General features: G+C 48.8%; 1 protein-coding gene across 1 annotated transcript in view; it reads right to left on the reverse strand.

Annotated features, from left to right (window-relative positions):
• Nucleotides 1-6,978: 6,978 nt before the first annotated feature.
• Nucleotides 6,979-20,570, reverse strand: part of CNGA3 (cyclic nucleotide gated channel subunit alpha 3) — a 41,288-nt gene continuing 27,696 nt past the window's right edge. Inside the window, exons 6-9 of the mRNA XM_079940124.1 lie at nt 14,041-14,103; nt 12,617-12,724; nt 11,720-11,826; nt 6,979-8,505 (exon numbers count right to left, since the gene is read on the reverse strand). Coding sequence (XP_079796250.1) covers nt 7,115-8,505; nt 11,720-11,826; nt 12,617-12,724; nt 14,041-14,103 — 1,669 coding nt within the window. The 3' untranslated portion in view covers nt 6,979-7,114. The remainder of the gene's footprint in view (nt 8,506-11,719; nt 11,827-12,616; nt 12,725-14,040; nt 14,104-20,570) is intronic.

Genomic DNA, 20,570 nt, shown 5'->3' on the forward strand with positions numbered 1-20,570 from the left:
TGGGCTGCATTTAACTTCATTTTTGTTTAGCAGGCATGCTATCCTGCTAGAAGAAAAATCGTGAATCCAAAATTGGCCACAAAATATATACTAATAAATGTTTATGCTCTGATCACAGATAATGCATATGGGTGAATTCAATGCCAACATTTGGTGCTTTTTTCTCTATCTCAATTGATTTGACACTGGGTGGGACATTTAACTTTTCTGAGTTTTAGTTTCCATGGCTGTAGAATGGGGATTCTACTCCTTGCCTTCAAGGGTTGAATATAAGAGAAATGCAGAGCACCTGATATGGTACCAGACACCAAGCAAGTGCCTTCCGCGCGTCAGGGAGTATTACGGCATGTGTCTCCAACTCTCTTCCTATTAGCTTAACTGATTAGAGCCTGGGTCTGGGAAATCCCAGTTCTATGCCGGCCCAAGGCAAATTAGTACTTTCTGGTCATAAGCCAGGCCCCATTCTTGGATTCTAGGTCATCCATCAGCAAATGCAAGATCCTCCTGATGAGCCATCAGGGCCTGACCTAGCCTGGTGTCTCACTTTCCCATCACCATTCACAAAAAGCCACTCAAAGCCATGACCACGGACACATGGGCCCCATATATCAGGAAAGGTTAGTATAAAACCTTTGTTAGATATTTTTTAAAAACCAGCAATCTCTGATGGAAACAACTCAGAAAGGTGGTCGCCTCTGAGAGTGGAATGGAGGTTGCCTGGGAAGGAGTGTGAGGAGCTTTCTGGAGTGTTGTTAATGTTCTACATCTGGATAGGGGTACGTTGCAGGGTATACATTTATCAAAACTCAGAGGACATATGCTTAATATTAGTGTACTTCATAGTTCACACATGCATTTTGCCTCAATAGAAAAAAAATCTGTAAACACAGAACTCTAATGATATGCATGTTGAAGTATTTGGGAGGAATACCGATAGCTGCAATTTACTTTGAAATATATTTTAAAATTAGGTGCATTAATGGATGGATAGAAAAATGGATAGATGGATAGTGATAAAATAAATACAGTAAAATGTAAATGGTAGAATCTAGGTGGTGGGTATATGGTTGTTTAACTGCACAATTATTTCTGTTTTGCTGCATGTTTGAAATTTTTCAAAATACAATGTTGGAGGACGGGAGGAGGAATCAATGCCTAGAGCCCAGGACCTTGAAATGGACTGACATTTAAAATACCTGATTATTTTCAACACTGAATCCACAATTCTCATTGGGTTGGATAAAGAAAGCATGATTATAGCAATGAATAATCAGTTAGCTTTTTTCTAACTTCACCACTGGCTGGTCTAGCGAACCGTAAGATCCTGGACAAATCCAGATCAAAGATGAAGGACCAGTGTCCAAGTGCAGGTTCAAGGTCCAGGTCTAGGTTCATTACCAAAGTATAGGAGAACAGTTCAGCCACGAGCCCTGATGACTTCACGCAGGTCCAAAGTCCAAGTTCAGTATCCACGTCCAGATCTAAGGTCCAGGCCCATGTCTATAAACAAGGTCAGGTCTAGGTCCAAATCTGAGGTTAAACCAAAGGTCCACATTCAAGTTTATTTGTTTGTTTGTTTATTTATTTATATATTTATTTACAGCTGCGTTGGGTCTTCGTTGCTACACACGGGCTTTCTCTAGTTGTGGCAAGCAGGGGCTACTCTTTGTTGCAGCGCATGCGTTTCTCATTGCGGTGGCTTCTCTTGTTGTAGAGCACGGGCTCTAGGTGCGTGGGCTTCAGTAGTTGCAGCATGTGGGTTCAGTAGTTGTGGCACACATGGGCTTAGTTGCTCTGCGGCATGTGGGATCTTCCCAGACCAGGGATCGAACCCGTGTCCCCTGCACTGGCAGGCGGATTCTTAACCACTGCGCCACCAGGGAAGTTCCCACATTCAAGTTTAGAAGTCCAGTTCCAAATTCTAGGTTCTAGGTCCAAATTATAATAATGTCAAGCACATGTTTCATTTCAAATTCATGTCCAAGCTCCAGGTTCAATGTTCAAGGGCAGATCAAGTTTCAGTATGAAGTTCCAGGATGAAGGTCATATCTAGGTCCAGGACTGAGGTCTAGGGTCCAGGTTTGAGGACCATGTATCAAGGTTCAGATCTATAACTAAAGATCAGATTTAAGGCCAGATTCAAGGTTCAGGACTAATCCAAGTACATGGCTGAGGTCTGCTGTCTGGTTTTCAGGTCCAAGTCCAAAGACAAGGTCAGTAGCCAAGGCCTTTGACCAGGTTGAGATCTGAGGTATAGTCCAAAGATCAGGTCCAAGGTCTAGGGCTAGGTCTGAGTTCCAGGTTCAAAGTTCAGGTGCAAGGTCAAAAGTCTACTTCCAATGTCCAAATCCAGGATTTGGTTCAAGGCCCATGACTATTTTTGAGGTTCAAGTTATATCCAGGCTCACATCCAAGGTTGAGGGACAAAGTGCAGGTCAGATTTGAGAGGATGAGGGGAGAATGACCAAAAAGGCAGAGTAGAAAGACCCTGAGCTCACCTCCTCTCACGAGCACAACAAAATCACAACTATTTGCAGAACAACCATCAATAAAAAAGACCAGAACCTATCAGAAAAGATCTTCTACAGCTAAAGACATAAAGAAGGAACCATGTCAACACAGGTGGGAGGGGCAGACTCGTGATATAATCAAGTCCCATACCCCTGGGTGGGCAACCCACAAACTGGAGAATAATTATATTGTAGAGATTCTCCCACAGGAGTGAGAGTTCTGAGCCCCACTTCGGGCTCCCCAGTCTGGGGGTCCTGTACCAGGAAGATGAGCCCCCAGATTCGGCTTTGAAGACCATCAGGGCTTAATTTCAGGAGTCTTTGGGAAGACTGGGGGAAACAGAGACTTCACTCATAAAGGGTACACACAAAATCTCACGCTCACGGGAATCCAGAGCAAAAGCAGTAATGTGACAGGAACCTGGGCCAGACCTACCTGCTGGTCTTGGAGAGTGTCCCAGAGAGGCTGAGGGAGGGGGTGGCTGCAGCTCACCTGGGGGACATAGACACTGGTGGCAGCAATATTGGCGAACATTCTAGTGCGGGAACAATGCTCCTTGGGGCTTCCACCTTGGCTCATTAGGCCCAAGACCGGGCCCCGCCCAACAGCCTACAGGCACCAGTGCTGGGAAGCCTCAGGCCAAACAACTAACTAGGCAGGGACACAGCCCCACCCATTAGCAGACAGGCTGCCTGAAGAGTTCCTGAGCGCACAGCCACCTCTAGATACGACCCTGTCCACCAGAGGGCCAAGACCCAGCTCCACCCAGCGGTGGAAGCCTGCACCAGCTTCCAGACCAGCCTCACCCACCAGGGGGCAGACACCAGACAGAAGAAAACCACAATCCAGGTGCCGAAAGCCACTCGCTTTTCTTCTCTGCAGAGGAGGCTGCACAGTTGGGAAGCCCAGGGGTGCTCCTTCTGTTCTTTCAGGCTCCCGGGCTTGTACCAGTGCACTCTGCGAACCAGCTGTGCCCCCGCGGTGCAAGGGAGCGCCCACCCTGGGGGCCTGGCAATTGCTTGGCACTTAAAAAAACTTTCTGGAGGGCTCCGGGAGCATTGTAGGGGTTCGGAAGTGGGTCGCGGAGGCTCCCCCAACCTTGACTGCATTTGTGTGCAGCTGAGTGCGAGGCCAGTGTCCAGTGAGGGACAGGGGTTGCTCGTGTGTGATGTCAGAAGAGAGGCTGGACCGAGGGTGCAAAGTGGGAGGGAGAGGAGGAGCCCGTTTAGGACCAAGATCACAGGATGTTTCCGGCTTTCAATTGAAAGGAGAGGGGTGCCCCCCCAACCCTTGTAATGACTGTGGGCTGCAAGGGTGTTCTTAGATTCTGGTATTTAGGTTATTTTCTTTTTTGTATTAAAATAACGCTGCAATAAACATTTGTACATGTCTCTGGGTACACATGTGTGAAAGCTTACCTGTGTATGGGAGCCAGAAGTGTGGTTGCTATGTTACAGGAATAAGTCTTCAACTTTACTCAACAAAATCACTCCCTGCGCTTCAGATAAGCATTTTTCTTCTCCATTTTATTCATTCAGGGTTTGCATTTCACCTCTCCTTCCTCAGGGTATTGCTAATGGCCCCAGACCCAGAGAAGGAATCTGCCTTGGCCTCCTTCTATTTGATAGAACCCTGGCAGAAGGGTCTGAGAGGGACCAGAGTGTGCTTGATAAAGTTACAGCAGGTCTCTGGTCCTGCTTAATTTTGGGAGTTGGCAGCATCAGATGTCCGAGGGCCAGTGTTTCAGGGGGGATGGAGCAGTCTTCTCTCTTACTGAATCAGTTGAGTTACACATTTTTTCAGATGCTCCTTATACTGTTACTGCCAAGATATCCTTTGCCCAGCTCTGTGTGGTTCCTTGAGGCCTGGAAGCTTTGGGACTCTCCAAGCTTGAGGCATTGGACTCTTTACCAGGCTGGTTTCCCCAGAGCCAAAAAGCTCCAGCCCGCTCATCTGAGGTCTTGCCACCTCTCACCTCCCCAGGGTTCTGCCAGGGATCCTGCATCAGTCCATACCTTGAAGGGTGCCCACCAACATTTTCTTTCTTTTTTGTTTCAGAGACTCTCTCTTGAGACAGACAGACAGACAGACAGACAGACAGACACACACACACACACACACACACACACACACACACCTCAATGAGCTTAGATTCCCACAAAAGGCACAAAGAGAAGCTATCTCCCAGCATGGATCCCCATGGCTGAACCCAGTACGGAGGGAAGAACGGCCTTCAGGGGCAGCACGATGGCTGGGCGACCACAAACCCTGTCTCAGGTCCCAAGACAGTGAACGGCGGTCCTGAAAACAACCCGAGACCCAACTTCCCAACAACCTTGAACAATCTTTTCATCTTAACTAGATGAAATTGTATTCATTTATTTCTCTAGGACGATAACGTGATTTTTGTGCACCCAAGAAGTTGAACAGGCCATCCCCATTATACTGTGTTATCTTAAAGTTTATTCACAACAACTCTGTGAGGTGGGCAATATGGTTCCCATTTTTCAGGTGGGGAAAGCGAGGCCTAGTGAGGCAAAATAACCTGCCCAAGGGGCAGGGCTGTGACTTGAACGACAGCAGTCCTGATTCCCCAAGGCCCATATTCTAACTTGCCACCCAAACTCCTTGGGCATAAGCACAGGACAAAGCTGGGGAAACGCTTACCTAGCTTCCTGTCCATCCATGCCTTCCTGAACTGCCTGACCAACCCCCATGGTGACCTGGGACAAGTGATGCCAGGAATCTGAGCATCCTGCTTGGGATACACTTCTTATATATCTGAATTCTTTGAATCACTCACTCTGACAAACGCTGCCGCTTCGGTTGCATTTTCTTACCTGCTTTTGTACTTATCCCCTTCACATCGAGCATGTGCTGTCCCTGTTCACCAGCGCCCGTTCTTTTGGGGAAGCCGGGCTCATTGCCCTAGAAACATACCCCAGGACTGAATCTTCCCTTATAACAAACTATGAAGCAGGAGTCATCCAGTATTTTTAAAATCCAGGTCTCTATTTTTCCTGTGCAAACATGAATGCAGGCAAAATTAATAGTCAAAAGGCTTTTTAAAATATATGCATTTTGATAACACGTTGCTAGTTACATTTTGCTGTTGATATGAGCTTGGATCACACTTTCCTTTAATAGGCCTTTGAAATTCCTTTTAGAAAGTTAAAACGGTCAAATGGTCCATGGTAAAAACCAGAAGAGACCCACGTAAATCCAAAATACATACCTGAAAAGGCAGCACCTTTTGGATGAACTACATTAGGGCCGAGTTATGTAGAACATGGATTATGTAAGAGTGGACCACAGAGACTTCAAAGCAAATGGAGCATCTTGTCTGAGAACAAGAGAGAACAGGAAGAAAGAAGAGGAGAAGGAAGACAAGAGAAAAAAGGAAGAAGAAGGGGACACAGAGACAGAGAGATTGATGGAAAAGAGCATCAGGAAAACCTACATATACGGCTTCTCTGCATCAGGAGAGTGACTCGTCTTTGGGTAATTTACAATGTGTATTAAGCAAAGGATGGACCATTAAGGTAATAATTCACAAACATAGAACCCAAATCTAGAGATATCTTATATAAAATGTTAATGCAAGACTATTTACTGGATGAGACAAAAAGAGCTAGGTTCTACACTCTGCACATTTTCAGCTAAGAGCTTTGCCTCAGGATGTAATTCCAAGGGACAGCAAGGCTTCCTCTTCAGGGGTCAAGGAGCAGTTTGCAAAGACATGACCTAAGGGTCGCATCTCCTAAAAGTCCTAGTGGTCAGCTTGTTTGGCTTAGGACCCCATTCCAACCTCCAACCTGGGAGCCTTTCCCCTCCACATAACTCTCCCCACCAAGTCAGAACAGGCTGCCCCAGAACCCTGACTCAGGTACCAAGAGAGAGGTTGTGTTTGAACCCCTCTGGCGGGTTAGCAGATGTCTCTTTCCCTAACGGAGATGCTCTTTTCTATGAAACAGATTCTGGTTTCACAGCAGCTGGACGGCAGGGAGCCTGGATTTGCTTCTCAGACTCGAAGTGACCTCAGCTGGGGAGACCTGGCTTTATCCCTTGTGCTTGTTGCAGCACCAATGGCCAGGGTTTCTAGGATCCCAAAGAGCACACGAGGATATACCAGAGTCAGAAACAAGCCCCAGACTGTCTCATGTATTGAATTTGAGTTACCACATGTACTTCAGATTCTGTTACATCTCCCTCAGCAGAAGGGGGTGAAGTGAGGGGCAGGAGCGGGTGGGTGACTAAATCATCTTCCGCTTATAAAAAAAAAAAAAAATGAAGTTCAAAAGTCTAAAAACTCCCCGTGGATAAATATTAAAAGAGTTTTGTGCTCACACTTTCATCCTCTTGAGCAGGGGACACCTCACACTTTACAAAGCCCTGCTGCACGCAGTGCTTCTTGTGGAGCTCACAGCAACCTGCCACTTAACGGGGGCAGATGTAAAGAGTCCCATTTTCTAGATGAGGACACTGAGGCCATGCAGCTCACAAAGGGTAAGGAAAGCTGGAATTCAACCCCGGCCAAGTCCCGCGCCGTGCAGCATCACACTGACAGCTGGCTCTGGGAAGCGGGAGACAGACCTCTGCGTCTTCACCGTTGTTTGGCCTCTGTTTGTGGAGCATCCCCGTCAGGCGGGAGGCCGAGCTTCACCTGGTTTTCCAGTTGGCTGAGCCGCTGTTTCACTCTCATCTGGGCGGCACTGTACTCAGCCAACAGCCGTGCAAACCTGGTCTGCAGGGTGTCCAGGGAGGACTCCAGATGCTCCACTTTCTCCTCGATGCCCTGGGGGTCCGCCCCGGCCTTGGCCAGCTCCTCGTCAATCAGGTTGTCCTTCATCAGGATCTGCCGCCCCTTCTCCTCCAGCGCCTTCTTGGCCTCAGGGTACTCAGTGAGCGCCTCCATCAGATCGTCCCTGGAGAGGCAGAACAGGTCCGAGTAACCGAGGCTCCTGATGTTGGCCGTCCTGCGGTTCCCCGACTTGCTCCCCTTGATGTTCAAGATGCTGATCTCGCCAAAGTAACTCCCATCGCTGAGGACCACGAACTGGGTGACCCCATCCTCAGCCACCACAGCCAGCTTGCCCTCCTTGATGATGTACATCTCCCTCCCTATGTCCCCCTTCTTGCAGATATAATCCCCGGGGCTGAACACCGCAGGCCGCAGCTTCAGCACCAGCTCCACCAGCAGCCCCGCCTCGCAGTCCTGGAAGATGCGGACCTTCCTCAGGGTGTCCAGGTGCACGCTGATGGCGATCTCGGCCCTCAGCTTGTCGGGGAGGCACTTGAGCACCTCCCTCTCATCCACCGTCTTCTTGTTGGCCCACAGGTAGTCGAACCACCGGATCACCCGTGTCTCCAAGTCCTTGGTCACCTTGCGGAATTGCATGTACTGCTTGACGGAGTCACTCTTGGCCTGGAACTCAGCCTGCGAAGCGTTCATGTGCGAGATCATGGAGCCCACGTTGCCCACAATGGTGGCAAAAATCAGGACACCCACCAGGAAGTCGAGGACCACAAAAAGATACTCCTCATCTTTCACGGGGGGTGGGGTCTCGCCGATGGTGGTCAGGGTCAAGGTAGACCAGTAGAGACTGTAAATGTACTTCCTGGAGAGGCGCCCATACTCTGGGTTGGAGATGTTTGGGTAGACCCAGGAGTCGGTCCCGAAACCAATGAACTTGGAAATGGCAAAGTAGAGGCAGGCGTTCCAGTGGATGATGATGAGGATGTACAAGACCAAGTTCCCAATCCTGAACATGTTGGGGTAGTTGGTCCTCGTCTCCGTGCGGTCAAAGAATTCAAAGAGCCGGGCCAACTTTAGTAGGCGGTTGAACCTCAGTTCTGGGTAGTTCATGCCCAGCTTAAAATAAGCCAGGTCCGTGGGGACCAGGGACAACATGTCCAGCTTGAAGTGCAAGGTCTTTGTGTAGTGCTTCCACAGCCGGTTGGCATCCGTGACCAACAAGCCTTGCTCCAGGAAGCCTGATGAAGAAGACAGATCACGTGGGCATCAAAGAGGCCTTTTTATGACCATGGCCCGCAGAAAGGTATCTCACCTCAAGACCACACAAAACCTGGTTATACATATATAAAAGAAACAACTTCCACAAACCACACATACCATTACTACAGGAAATGCACTCTGGTATTTTCTATTCAACGATCTAATCTATTTTATTCAATTAAAAACGTAGATCAGTTAGGTAAATTTGAATGTGGATTGGGTATTTGATGGTAGTAAGGAATGCTTATTAAATTTTTCAGAGATAAATGGAAGTTATACTTAAAAAATGGGACCTGAGTTAAGGTTACATGCTAACGTGGTTACTGTCTGAGATTTGCCTTAAAAAACTCCATACAAGAACAGGGAGTGGGAGGATAAATGAAAAAAGATCAGCAAAATGTTGATAACATTTGGAGCTGGCTAAGGGTATGTTGGGATTCATAACACTACTGTCTCAGTTTTGTATATGTTTGAAAATATTAACAATAAATAATTTGAGGGCTTCCCTGGTGGTGCAGTTGTTAAGAATCTGCCTATCAATGCAAGGGACATGAGTTCGAGCCCTGGTCCGGGAAGATCCCACATGCCACGGAGCAACCAAGCCCGTGCGCCACAACTACTGAGCCTGTGCCACGACTACTGAGCCTGCGCTCTAGAGCCTGTGAGTCACAACTACTGAAGCCTGCACGCCTAGAGCCCATGCTCCGCAATGTGAGAAGCCACCACAGTGAGAAGCCCATGCACCGCAACAAAGAGTAGCCCCCACTCGATGCAACTAGACAAAGCCTGCGCATAGCAATGAAGACTGAACACAGCCAAAAATAAATAAATTTATGAAAAAAAATTGAAAACACTGGTCATGGCCTAGCAAACTGACTTTACAAATCACTGATGGAGTATGAGCCGTCTTTTTATTTTTTATTTATTTATATTTATTTTTTAAACTCTATTTATTTATTTATTTATGGCTGCATTGGGTTTTTGCTGCGGTGCGTGGGCTTCTCATTGCGGTGGCTTCTCTTGTTGTGGAGCACGGGCGCTAGGCGCACAGACTTCAGTAGTTGCAGCACGCAGGCTCAGTAGTTGTGGCTCACAGGCTCTGGAGCGCAGGTTAAGTCGTTGTGGCGCATGGGCTTAGTTGCTCCGCGGCATGTGTGATCTTCCCGGACCAGGGCTCGAACCCGTGTCCCCTGCATTGGCAGGCGGATTCTTAACCACTTAGCCACCAGGGACGTCCTGCAACCTATCTTTTTAAAACCTTGCCCAGGAGCACAGTGGTTTTCCTTCCTGGTTGCACATTACTGTCACCCAAGGGGCTCTGAAAACACATGAAGCCTGGGACCCACCCTGGTCTGGAGATGGGCTGGACCTTGGTAGTCGTGAAGCATTATTAGTGGTGAAATCCACCAAATAGGCCATGACCTGCCGTCTCCCTTCGTCCCTCTCTCCCTTCCTTTCCCTCCCTCCCTCTTTCTTCCTTTCTTTCTTTCATTTTCAAACATGCAAAAGAGTGGAGAGACTAATGTAACAAATGCTTCTTAGATCTGGGTGAGCAACAGCAACACACCAAGGGCTCTGTAAGTCACAGAGCTGGACCTGTCCCCAGAGTTTGGTCCCATAGGTCTGGGGCATCTCTAACAACTTTCAGGTGATGCTGCTGGTCCAGGGCCACACTTCGAGGGCTAGACCGAGGTAGGACTGCCCCCTTTGTGAAAAGCAAACATCAAGTTTGTCATCACATGTTAGGGACACCTGGCTTCACAGCTCCCCATTCCCTATTTGTTTGGTTACACTCGTGTTTATTGAGTGCCTAGATCATTACATTGCACTCGTGTGCCTTGGGACTCCTCAAGACCTCCTTAATAATCTTGTCTCAATTCTGACTATTTTTCTCCTGGAGTATGATCCATGGCCTCTTGGTGTCTGTGCCTACCTGTCCCCCTCTCTCTCCCAGCCTTCTGCTGAATCTTAGATTGCCAAGGACAATACCAAGCACAAAAAGGGGTGGGGTCCATGTCTGGGTGAGGGCTGCCTGTCCCACCAAAGCCTGATTGATGCAGGGAGTCCCCCCAACCAGTCAGCCACCCACGGGGCTCTTGCATCTCCATAGGCTCGTGTAACCATGGAGTGGCAGGCCACCAGGACTGGCCAAGTCACCCAGGCAAGCCTCAAGCTGTGTTCTTGAGATCTAAGTTATGATGCAGGGCACTAATTCTGGAGCAGGGGGGCCACCCATCTGGCCTGCTGGGTGGTGACTGTGGCCTTTAGGCTGGCCACTCAGCATCTCTGGGCCCCAGTTTCTAAAGCAGTAAGATGGAGATAACCATGTCTACACTTCTTGTCTTCTGCAGCAGTTCTCATGAGAAAACAAGACGTGCTTGGAATTCTTTGTACACCATGAAGCCACCCTGAGGTTTTGCTGTGATCCAGTGGTTTCTGTATCCACAACCATGGCACAGTTTTTAGTTTAAAAATCTTGGAAATGACAAGCAGGGCCTCCGCCAGCATATGTGATGTCTTTGTGAAAATAAGAAAAAGGAGGCCCAAGGAGGCCCAGCTTGGAGACTGAGGCATGGGTGGGGCTTTAGCCCCCACTCACAACTAGAGGTGATCTTGTTACCGACTGGGGTCCTCGGACTCTTTAATCAACAGAAATTGACAAGAGTCCAGAGGAGGAATTCAGGCCTTTATTGGGACTCATGCTGCAGCACAAGGGAGCGAAAACAATAGCAGGTGGCCTTGCTTGCTCCCTGAGGGGTGGGAGCGAGCTTGTCGCTTAAAGGATATGGGGGTGGGTTGGTGGGTTGGGCTGGAGGGGGGGGCTTAGGTGGTCTGCACATACATGTAGTTATGTTTAGTCCTTTACAGATTCTTTGTGTCCTGTTGCTAGAGGAGATGTTTGTCTAGCGGCAAGTGCAAGCACTCTGGTAGAGGGTCCCAGGTCCCAGCCTGTCTTAATCGAAGGAAGTCATATCCCTCTAGGCCCTGTTTTAGATTTTAGTTCTGAAACTAATATACTTTTAGTATATTACACCTCATCTAAAAGCCATGGGGTAACATGCCCTGGCTCCTCTGACTGTCCAAGAAGACGAACTCCAAGGGCTACCATTCTGGATCTCCCTGAACCTGCCCTGTGGCCCCCAGGTGGCCCCTGAACCATGCTGTGGGGTCTGCGGCCCTGGGCCCACTCACCTGTCCGGGCTCGGACTAGCACATCGAAGCCATAGAGGAAGTCGGCTGAGTAGTCCAGGACCAGCCAAAGCATCAGGTGCTCAGACTGAAGCTCATCAAAACAGGCCCTAAACAAGTGTGAGAAGGGGCAGGTGTGTAGCGGGGCGGGACCAAGGCGGGCAGCAGGTCTGTGCTACAAACCTGGGGTCAGCTCATCCCGCTAACAGCCCAGCCCACAGGGTTGCACCCCGGCATCAGCGTCCCAGCCCCGATGAGGGGACCCAGGCTCTCAGAAGCTTTTCTGTCTCAAGGTCACCGAGCTCCTAAGAGCTGGGACTGACCCCAAAGAGTGGGCCCCGTTGCCTCGCAGCAGTAGCGACAAGACTGCTCCCCTCCCCTGGCCGGGGAGCAGTTCATCCAGGCCTCAGATGAAGGGGCTGAGAACTTGCCCTTTCTGGGGCCTTTAAATGCCAACAAAGATATAACAATTTCTGAGAGATTAACAACAGAACAAGCCACATCCGTCCCCACAAATTAGCAGTCTGGGAGCACCCCGAGGCCCCGGCCGCCCTCACAAGAGCATCAGCTCACCCTGCATCCCAACCGGCTCAGAAAACCCAAAGCCCACAGCCAACAGCCTGAAAATGTCGCCTGGCGCCTGCATCCCTGTCCTGCAGGTCAGCTCAGGAGTGACCCAGCCCCTCCCACTTCCCCTCAGAAGAGTAACGGCTCGCCCTTGCATCTTCCTCCTGCAACTCCATCAAGGAGGCTCCAAGGTGCCAGGACCATGGTTTTGATCTCAAAGCCAGGCCTCCACCTGGCTTTCAGGGAATCCAGGAGGAACTGAGGCACATGCAGCTGGATGGTGGCTGCCAGGGACTCAGAGCTCTGTGTTGAGGCCCCGCCCCACGCCCCTACCTGCAAACAAGCAGACACCAGTTGTAGAAGATGGGCACGGCGATGATGGTCAGCCAGTGATAGTACATGTTGTTGGAGGGGTCCACCACGGTGGTGTCCTTCTTCTTTCTGGAAACACCGACACACCAGGAGCACAGTGTGCTGGAAGACCACAGCTTTGGAAAGGCTTAGAGACCCAGCCTAGCTTAGAGACCCCAGGGCAACTGTGGGCTTCAGCTAGAGATGGCTTCCCAGATAGGGTGCTGTCAGTCCCGGGGGGTCACATGGGTGTCCCTGTATGGGTGCCCCCACCCAGGCTGGGAGCAGGGCAGACTCCGAAGGCCTTCTCTCCCAGCTCAGCACCCCAGGAAGCCACCGGTGACTACAAAACTACAGTGATGACATTCCTGTGTCCTGGGGTATCATCCCTAGCCTTCAGGGTGCCGAGGAGGAAAATGGAGCACAGTGATGTTGGAACCACCTCGGGGAGCTCTGTGAAAATGCCAGCTCTCAGGCCCAGCCAGACCCCTCCAGGACTGGGGTCTGGAAATGTGCACTTAATCACTGTCCTGGGTGGTTCTGAGACAGCTCCTCTCTGGACTGAACTTGGGAGCTTGGGAGCCCAGAGCTCTCCCTTGGGAACGTGCTCTCTCCACCTCACTAACTGCAATCGTGCAGATGTTCTAAAGACATTTCCTGCCTCTCCACCAAAACCCACCAACCTGGGAATCATCGAGGTGTCAGCCAACACTGAATGGAAGAAATAGCTTAGGGTGCTTTCGGTGTTTATTTTCAGGATTTTCGGAGGATTGGAATTTATAGGCGGTACTGGAGATCTTTCTTTGGGTCCACGCGTCTCCTCCCCCACCCCACCTGCCCCCCATGCCCGCCTAGGCCTGCAGAGCTGCTCCGGCGCCCCAGAGGAGACCCTGAGTTGCCTGTTTTCACCTCAACTCCGCAAGTCCGAGATCAGCAGCTGATTAACTGGGCTTTGGACGTTCCCAACACTCATTGCCACTGGGTTTGGATTAAAGTTTGTGAATATAGTGTTTTCTAGTACCCAGGAAAAGGGCTCCGCGTACTCCACTGTGTGGACGGCCACCTTGTGGGCAAACAGAATGCCCAAGGGGAGGGCACCGGAGCAGGCTCCCAGGGAAGCCCCGAACTGCTCACCTGAGGCTGGAGACAAACCTGCCTACCTACAAGCCCCCCTTTGGGCTCCCCGACCTTCCCTGCAGAACGAGACCCTCACGTGATCTCAGCAGGCCTGATCCCTGCCTGAGAGCAACTCCTTTTCTGTAGCCCTAAGCAGCCCTCTCTCCAGGGCTGACCCTAAGGCCTGATTGCATCTCTCTCCTCCCCAGGGCCAGGGCCGGGTGGTGTGGAACCAGGCCTGCTGTGACCATGCAACCCCCTCTTTGGGGGCAGTTTCTCCCAGTACTTACTCCTCCTTTTTTGGGTTTTCCTTTTTCTCTTCCTTTTTTTCTTTCTCCTTTTTCGCCTTGTCACTGGATGACACAGGGTGACATTTAGCAATTTTCATATACCAAGGTCATTACCACGGGGAGAGGGTAGGCCACAGTGACACGGGGGAGAGGGCGTGGTGCAGGAAACCAATCTTTCTAGCACACTGGGATGAAATGAGGTTGTTGGTTCCATGAATAATATCATTATTATTATTCCTGAAGGGGGAGGGTACCACCTCCACTGAAGTATCCATTGTATCCATTGAAATGTACACAACGGTTCAGTCTAATATTCTACAATTTCTGACCTATTTCCGTGAGTCCCTAGAAAGTCACAGCAGCTTGAGACTGGAAACTTTTGAGGTAATGGGGAATAAACCCAAATCCACACCTTTAGGGTGGAAAAGTCACTCAGAGTTTTGGGAGTCACATGGAACGCTCTTTGTTCTGAGGAAAGGGGGTGGCTTTTCCGTTGTTCTGGGGTCACATGAAAACTTGGCCCTTGATGGGAAAGCCAGGCGACAGAAAGGAAGCAAGACCCTTAGGCAGGCACAGGTGTGCTGTGCAGCAGCAAGTCTTCAAGTCGTCTGAGGCAAATGCAGCCACGCTCAGACGCTTCCAGACTTTGCTGGATGTGGCGTTGCAGGTGGGGCCTCGCCCTCCTGTCTGCATCGGCAGGAAGGGCCTGTAAGGGCAGATGTTTCCTCAACGCACAGCTTTGCTCTGCTTCCCCTTCTTTATTGCACGTCCTTCATGGGCTGGACACAGTTACAAGGGTTACCTATTAACGGTTACAGTAGTCCTGCAAGGCACGCATTATTACCCACTGAACAGCCGAAGAAACAAAGGTGGAGGGTAAAAGACCCTGCCTGCCTCAGGGCACCCCCGGAATCACCCGCAGGCCCTTCTGATTCCCCTGTTCCTGCCCCTGGAGGAAGGAAGGGCTGAGAAATAAGTGTCTGCTAATTAAACACTCGTTGAAAAGGACCCATGCACTTTACACAGCACTTCCCCAGGAAATAATCAAAGGTGTGTGCAAACATGCATACAGAAGAATCATCACCACCATTATTTCTAAGTCACAGCACAAACAGTCTGATCATACAACCGAGGAAATTCTTCATCAACCACAGAATTCTATGAGGCCACTTACGACGAGGTTGTGGAAGAATATTCAGTGACAGGGGAAAATGTTCCTCAGAGTTCGCTAAGTTAAAAAGTAGACTACAAAAGATTTTCTAATAATAGCTGTACTAGTTTTCTGTTGCTGCCAGAACAAATTACCACAGACTTAGTGGCTTAAAACAGCCCAAATGTATGATCTTGTAGGTCAGAGATCTGGTAGGGGTCTCATCGAAGTCAAGGTGTCGGCAGGGCCGTAACACTTTCCGAAGACGCTAGGGAAGAAACTGTTTCCTGCTCACTTGAATTGTTTGCAGAATTCAGTTCTTTGCAATTATAGGACCAATATCCTCATTTTCTTGCTGGCTGCAAGCTGAGGACATTCCCAGCTTTTAGGGGCTGCGGCATCCTTGGTTCATGGCGCCCTTCCTCCATCTTCAAAGCCGGCAACAGCGGGTTGGGTCCTTCTCAAGATGCCATCTCTCTGGGAAAGGTTCTCCACTTTTAAGGATGCATGTGATTCGACTGGGTCCACCTTGATAAGCCAGGAGAATCTCCCCATCTCAAGGTCCTTAAACTTCATGACATCTGCAAACTCCCCTTCGCCATGTAAGGTAACATAGTCACAGGATGTGGGGATTAGCATATGGGCACCTCCGGGCTACCTACTACAGTCTTCACTGGCCCTCAAAGATTTCCTTGCATCCCATGTGCAAAATGACTTCACCCCCATTCCAAGATCCCCCAGCCTCATCCCATTAGAGCATCAACTCAGAGTCCAAAATTATCATCCAAGTCTCATCAGTTCAGAAGTCCCAAATCTCATCATCTAAATCAGGTGTGTGGGAACTCTGGGTGTGAATCATTTGAGACACGAGTCCTCCCTACCTGTGGAACTAAAGAAACGAATCACCTCCATAAACACAGGAGAAGGCACAGGACACCAGGTGTAGATATTCTAGTTCAGCAAGGGAGAAGAAGATGGGAGGACAAAAGGAGTCAGTGGTTCCAAGCGACTCGAAATCCAGCAGGGCCATGGGCCAGTATGTCTCAAGGCCTGAGAATAAACCTCTATAGCTCATGACTCCGCCCTCAATCATCCTTCCTTTTTCATGAAAGGTAGCACCTGCTTGTAGCTGAGTAGTTTTTTATCAGCCTGCTTTCTGCATCTAGAATTTAGAGGTCTAACAGTTCTCCCTCATTTTATACTGTTTCTATCCTTCAGCCCCAAGCTGGCAGCGTTTCTGCTGCCATAAAATCCTCTAGACCTTAATGGGTCATGTATACCGGAGGGATCCACTCCGCTAGACAGAGGCTCGTCCACAGATCTTCCTGAGAAATCTCTTCTCTATTTTTGGCTTCTGTTGAGATGAGCCGTGGTTCACACCTTCGGTCTCTTCAGAGGGTCTTTTATGTGACTGAATACGCAGAGCTTTTGATCTTCGAGTTATCAGCAAAAGTTCAGCCGCATCCTCTGCTTTTGCCTGAAGGCATGCTTTCCTGACAGTGACTTTTTAAAACTTATTCCCTTTTGCCATCTGAGCAGGCTGAGAACTTCCCAAGTCATCAAGTCTTGTTTCCCTTTCATTTATCAGTTCTTCCCTCAATTTCTCTCTTAAGTTTTACCATCAACAGCAAGAATAAACCAGGCTGCACCCTCAGTACCTTAGCTTAGACATGTCCTCAGCTAAATATTCAAGCTCACTGCATACGAATTCTGCTTCTCCCATACTTGTGGGACATAATCCCGCTCAGCTTTTTGCCACTAAACGACATGAATCCCCTTTCCTTCAGGTTCTAAAAGCCTGCTCCTCAAGTCCTTAGGAGCCCTCACCAGCAGCACCCCTAAAGTCCAGGTTTCTACTAATAGTCTGTTTCGACCATTTAGGTATTAAGTATGTAGGCAGCTTAGGTTTTTCTCTGTAATGCTCCCCATTTTTCCTTCTGAACCCTCACTGCTATAGTTTTTTTCTGATGATTGTTCCCCGCTTCTTTATATCTTTATTGGAGTAGAATTGCTTTACAATGGTGTGTTAGTTTCTGCTGTACAACAAAGTGAATCAGCTATATATATATACATATATCCCCATATCCCCTCCCTCCCACCCTCCCTATTCCACCCCTCTAGGTCGCCACAAAGCATCGAGCTGATCTCCCTGGGCTACTGGTAGAGTCTTTAACATTCATATGTCTTTTAACAACCTGTTCAAAGCAATCTAGGCTTTTTTAACAAAAGCATGCTCCTTAAAGTTCTTCTAGATCCTGCCTAGGGTCAATTCTGAAGCCACTTCCACATTTTAGGTATTTGTTACAGCAGCACTCCACTTCTGGGATCGAAAGCTGTGTTGTTGATTTTCTACTGTTGCCATAACAAATTACCACAAGTGTAGTATCTTAGAACAACCCAAATTCATTCTCTTACAGTTCTGGAGATTGGAAGAAGTCGTATAATCTGACTGGATGAAAATCAAGGTGCCCTCAGGCTGTGTTCCTTTCTGGAGGCTCTGGAGAGAATCTGTTTCCTGCTCACTGGGACTGCAGGCAGAATCCAGCTCCTTGAAGCTCAGGACCAAGGTCCCTGTTCTCCTGCTGGCTGTAGATGGAGGGCTATCCCTGGCTTTTGGAGGCTGCGGCATCCGTGGCTCAGGCCTCCCTCCCCGCTTCCTCCATCTTCAAAGCCAGCAATGACAGGACGGTCCCACTCACACTGCGAATCTCTCCTCCTTCCGTCTCATATCTCTGACTCACTCTCCTACCTCCCGCTTCTGCTTTTAAGAACTCATGTGATTACACTGGGCCCACCTGGATAATCCAGAATAATCTCTCCATCTGCAGGTCCTTAAATTTAATCACATTTGCAAAGTCTCCTTTGTCATGTAAAATAATCTACTCACAGGTTCCAGGGATTAGGATGGAAACATTTTTGGTGAGGTTGTGGTAGTGAAATTACTCTGCTTCCCACAGTAGTCAATATTGATTGATCATTTACTATGTACTCGGCACTTCACATGTATTAGAATAGTCTTAACACAACTCTGTAAGACGCCAGTTACAATCCCTATTTCACAAGTCGGGAAACTGATGCACAGAGAGGTCAGGTAACTTGCTCAAGGTCACAAAGCTCTTAGGTGGTTGAGTTGGGATGCAAATGCACTTAACCAGTACATACATTAAACATATTGCATCTGTCTATGTATCTGTGTATCTATGTATCCACGTATCTATCTATTCAATATATATGCCTAGAGAAAACTTGGAGGGATATTTGCCAACATGTGAAGAGGGGTTGTCTCTGATAATGGGGTTCAACTGCTAACGTAAAGTGTACTTTTTTATGGGTGTATGCTCGTGGGTGCTTTTCTGTGTTTTCTAAGTTTTTGACAATGAGCATATTAATAAACTAAGAACAAAAGTTGTTAGAATCTTTAAATGAGAAGAGCAAGGACACTCACCCATCCTCTGTTCTCTTGAATCTACTGGTCTTTCTGCAGCTGAAGTCTTAATGTCAAGTCACCAGCAGAGGGAGCTGCCCACAAACTTATCGGGCACACTTAGCCCTGCTGGGAGTTTAATTACACCAGGCTCTGTCACCCTTGTTCAGGATTTGTGGCCCCAGGTTACAAGCTTTGGACTTTCCTCTGGCTACCAACCTGCTGAGGGCCTAGGGAAGACCCCGTGCCATCCAGCTGTGTCCCGGAATCCACCCAGCACTGCCCCAGGGGACCTACACAGAGCTACACAACGAGGCTGGTTTTGGCTGAGAACAGATTGATCGGGAGAAAGAAACTTTCAGAACCCATGGGACTAAGTGAAAATGCTAGAAATGTGGTGGAAGAATGGGGGAAGGTGTCCACAAGAATTACTTGTGTATCTTTGTACCCAGGTGGCTCCATTTGGGGGCAGCCCCCAATGTTGTCCCTCGGTCCTTGGCTGCAGTGTGCACCCACGATATGAGCCCATCGGAAAAGATTTATAAGAGCCTGATGTAGCTGACGGCATCCACACCATCCTTGCCCACATCCCAGCCCCAGGATGGAGAAGCCTGGAGACCCACCCACAAGACCTCTACCTATGGTTTCTGGTGCCCTGAGCCTTGCCTGACTGCGGGACTCAACACCAGGTTTCCAAGGGCATCAAACACATATCACAGTAGCTATCATTTTGCAGATTAAATCATTTCATTTTTCTTGACTGTTGGCATTTGGATCTCTGGATTTGATGTCCCAATTTATGTAAACAAAATGCAACTAAGGGGGAGAGGATGGGGGAGGGATCAACTGGGAGTTTGGGATTAGCAGATGCAAACTAGTATATATAGAATGGATAAACAACAAGGTCCTACTGTAGAGCACAGGGAACTATATTCAATATCCTGTGATAAACCATAATGGAAAAGAATCTGAAAAAGAATATACGTATGTGTAACTGAATCACTTTGCTGTATTCCAGAAACTAACACAACATTGTAAACTCACTTCAATTAAAAAAATATATTTAAAAAACAAACAAAGAAGCCCCCAAATGCAACTAAGGTTCACGGAGGGAAAATGGAAAGAAGTTCTATCAGAAGAACAAAAGGAAATAACAAGAAGAAGTTCTATCAGAAGAACAAAGGGAAATAACAAGAAGAAGCCTCGGCACAGTTCTCGGTCGGCTGGAAGTCAAGGAGTTGGCATTTCTTGGCTGATACGGATGGTTTTCCCCCCTAAGCTCCAGCTGAGACCCCCCTCCGCTCCTACCTCCACGGTGTTCTAAAAAGGAAGGCTGGAGAGCGGGGCACACACACACACACGTGTTCACACACAAACATGGTCACACACATACGCACACTGTGTGCTTGGGCTCTTGGGTGAGGCTGCCAGAATCACACAGCAAACTGCTCTGCCCGCTCGGCACCGGGTGGCAGGAAGGGATTTCGGTGGGTCACGGTTTCAAGAGGCTAATCTCTGGCACTATTTAAATCTCCTCTTTCCACTGTCCCGATCACGCCCTCCACATTGGCCTGAATTGGCTTGAAGACAAGGGCACTTCACCGGCACACAGGAGCCTGAGGATGCAGAATGGGAAGTGCATTCTCATCATGAAGGAGGTTTAGCCACTGCTCTGTAAAGGGACTCCAGCTTTGCACCTTCAGATACATAGCAACAGAGGTGTTAGCATTGAAAATGTTTACCGAGCCAACCCCTTCTCTTTCTAGATGAGAACAATGAGAGACACAGAGATAAAAGGACCTGCCCAAAGAAGTCACACAGACCAGGTCCCTCTCCCCATTTGTCCACGGGGATGGGTTTCCAATGGAAGGAGCAGGACCCTAGAATGGTCTGGTGGGGTTTGGGGGAGGTAGCAGTACAAAGCTGGGGTGTCTACAGGGAGGTGGTTGGCCGCAG

Source organism: Stenella coeruleoalba (assembly GCF_951394435.1).
Source record: "Stenella coeruleoalba genome assembly, chromosome: 13".
In the NCBI taxonomy this organism is placed as follows: Eukaryota; Metazoa; Chordata; class Mammalia; order Artiodactyla; family Delphinidae; genus Stenella; species Stenella coeruleoalba.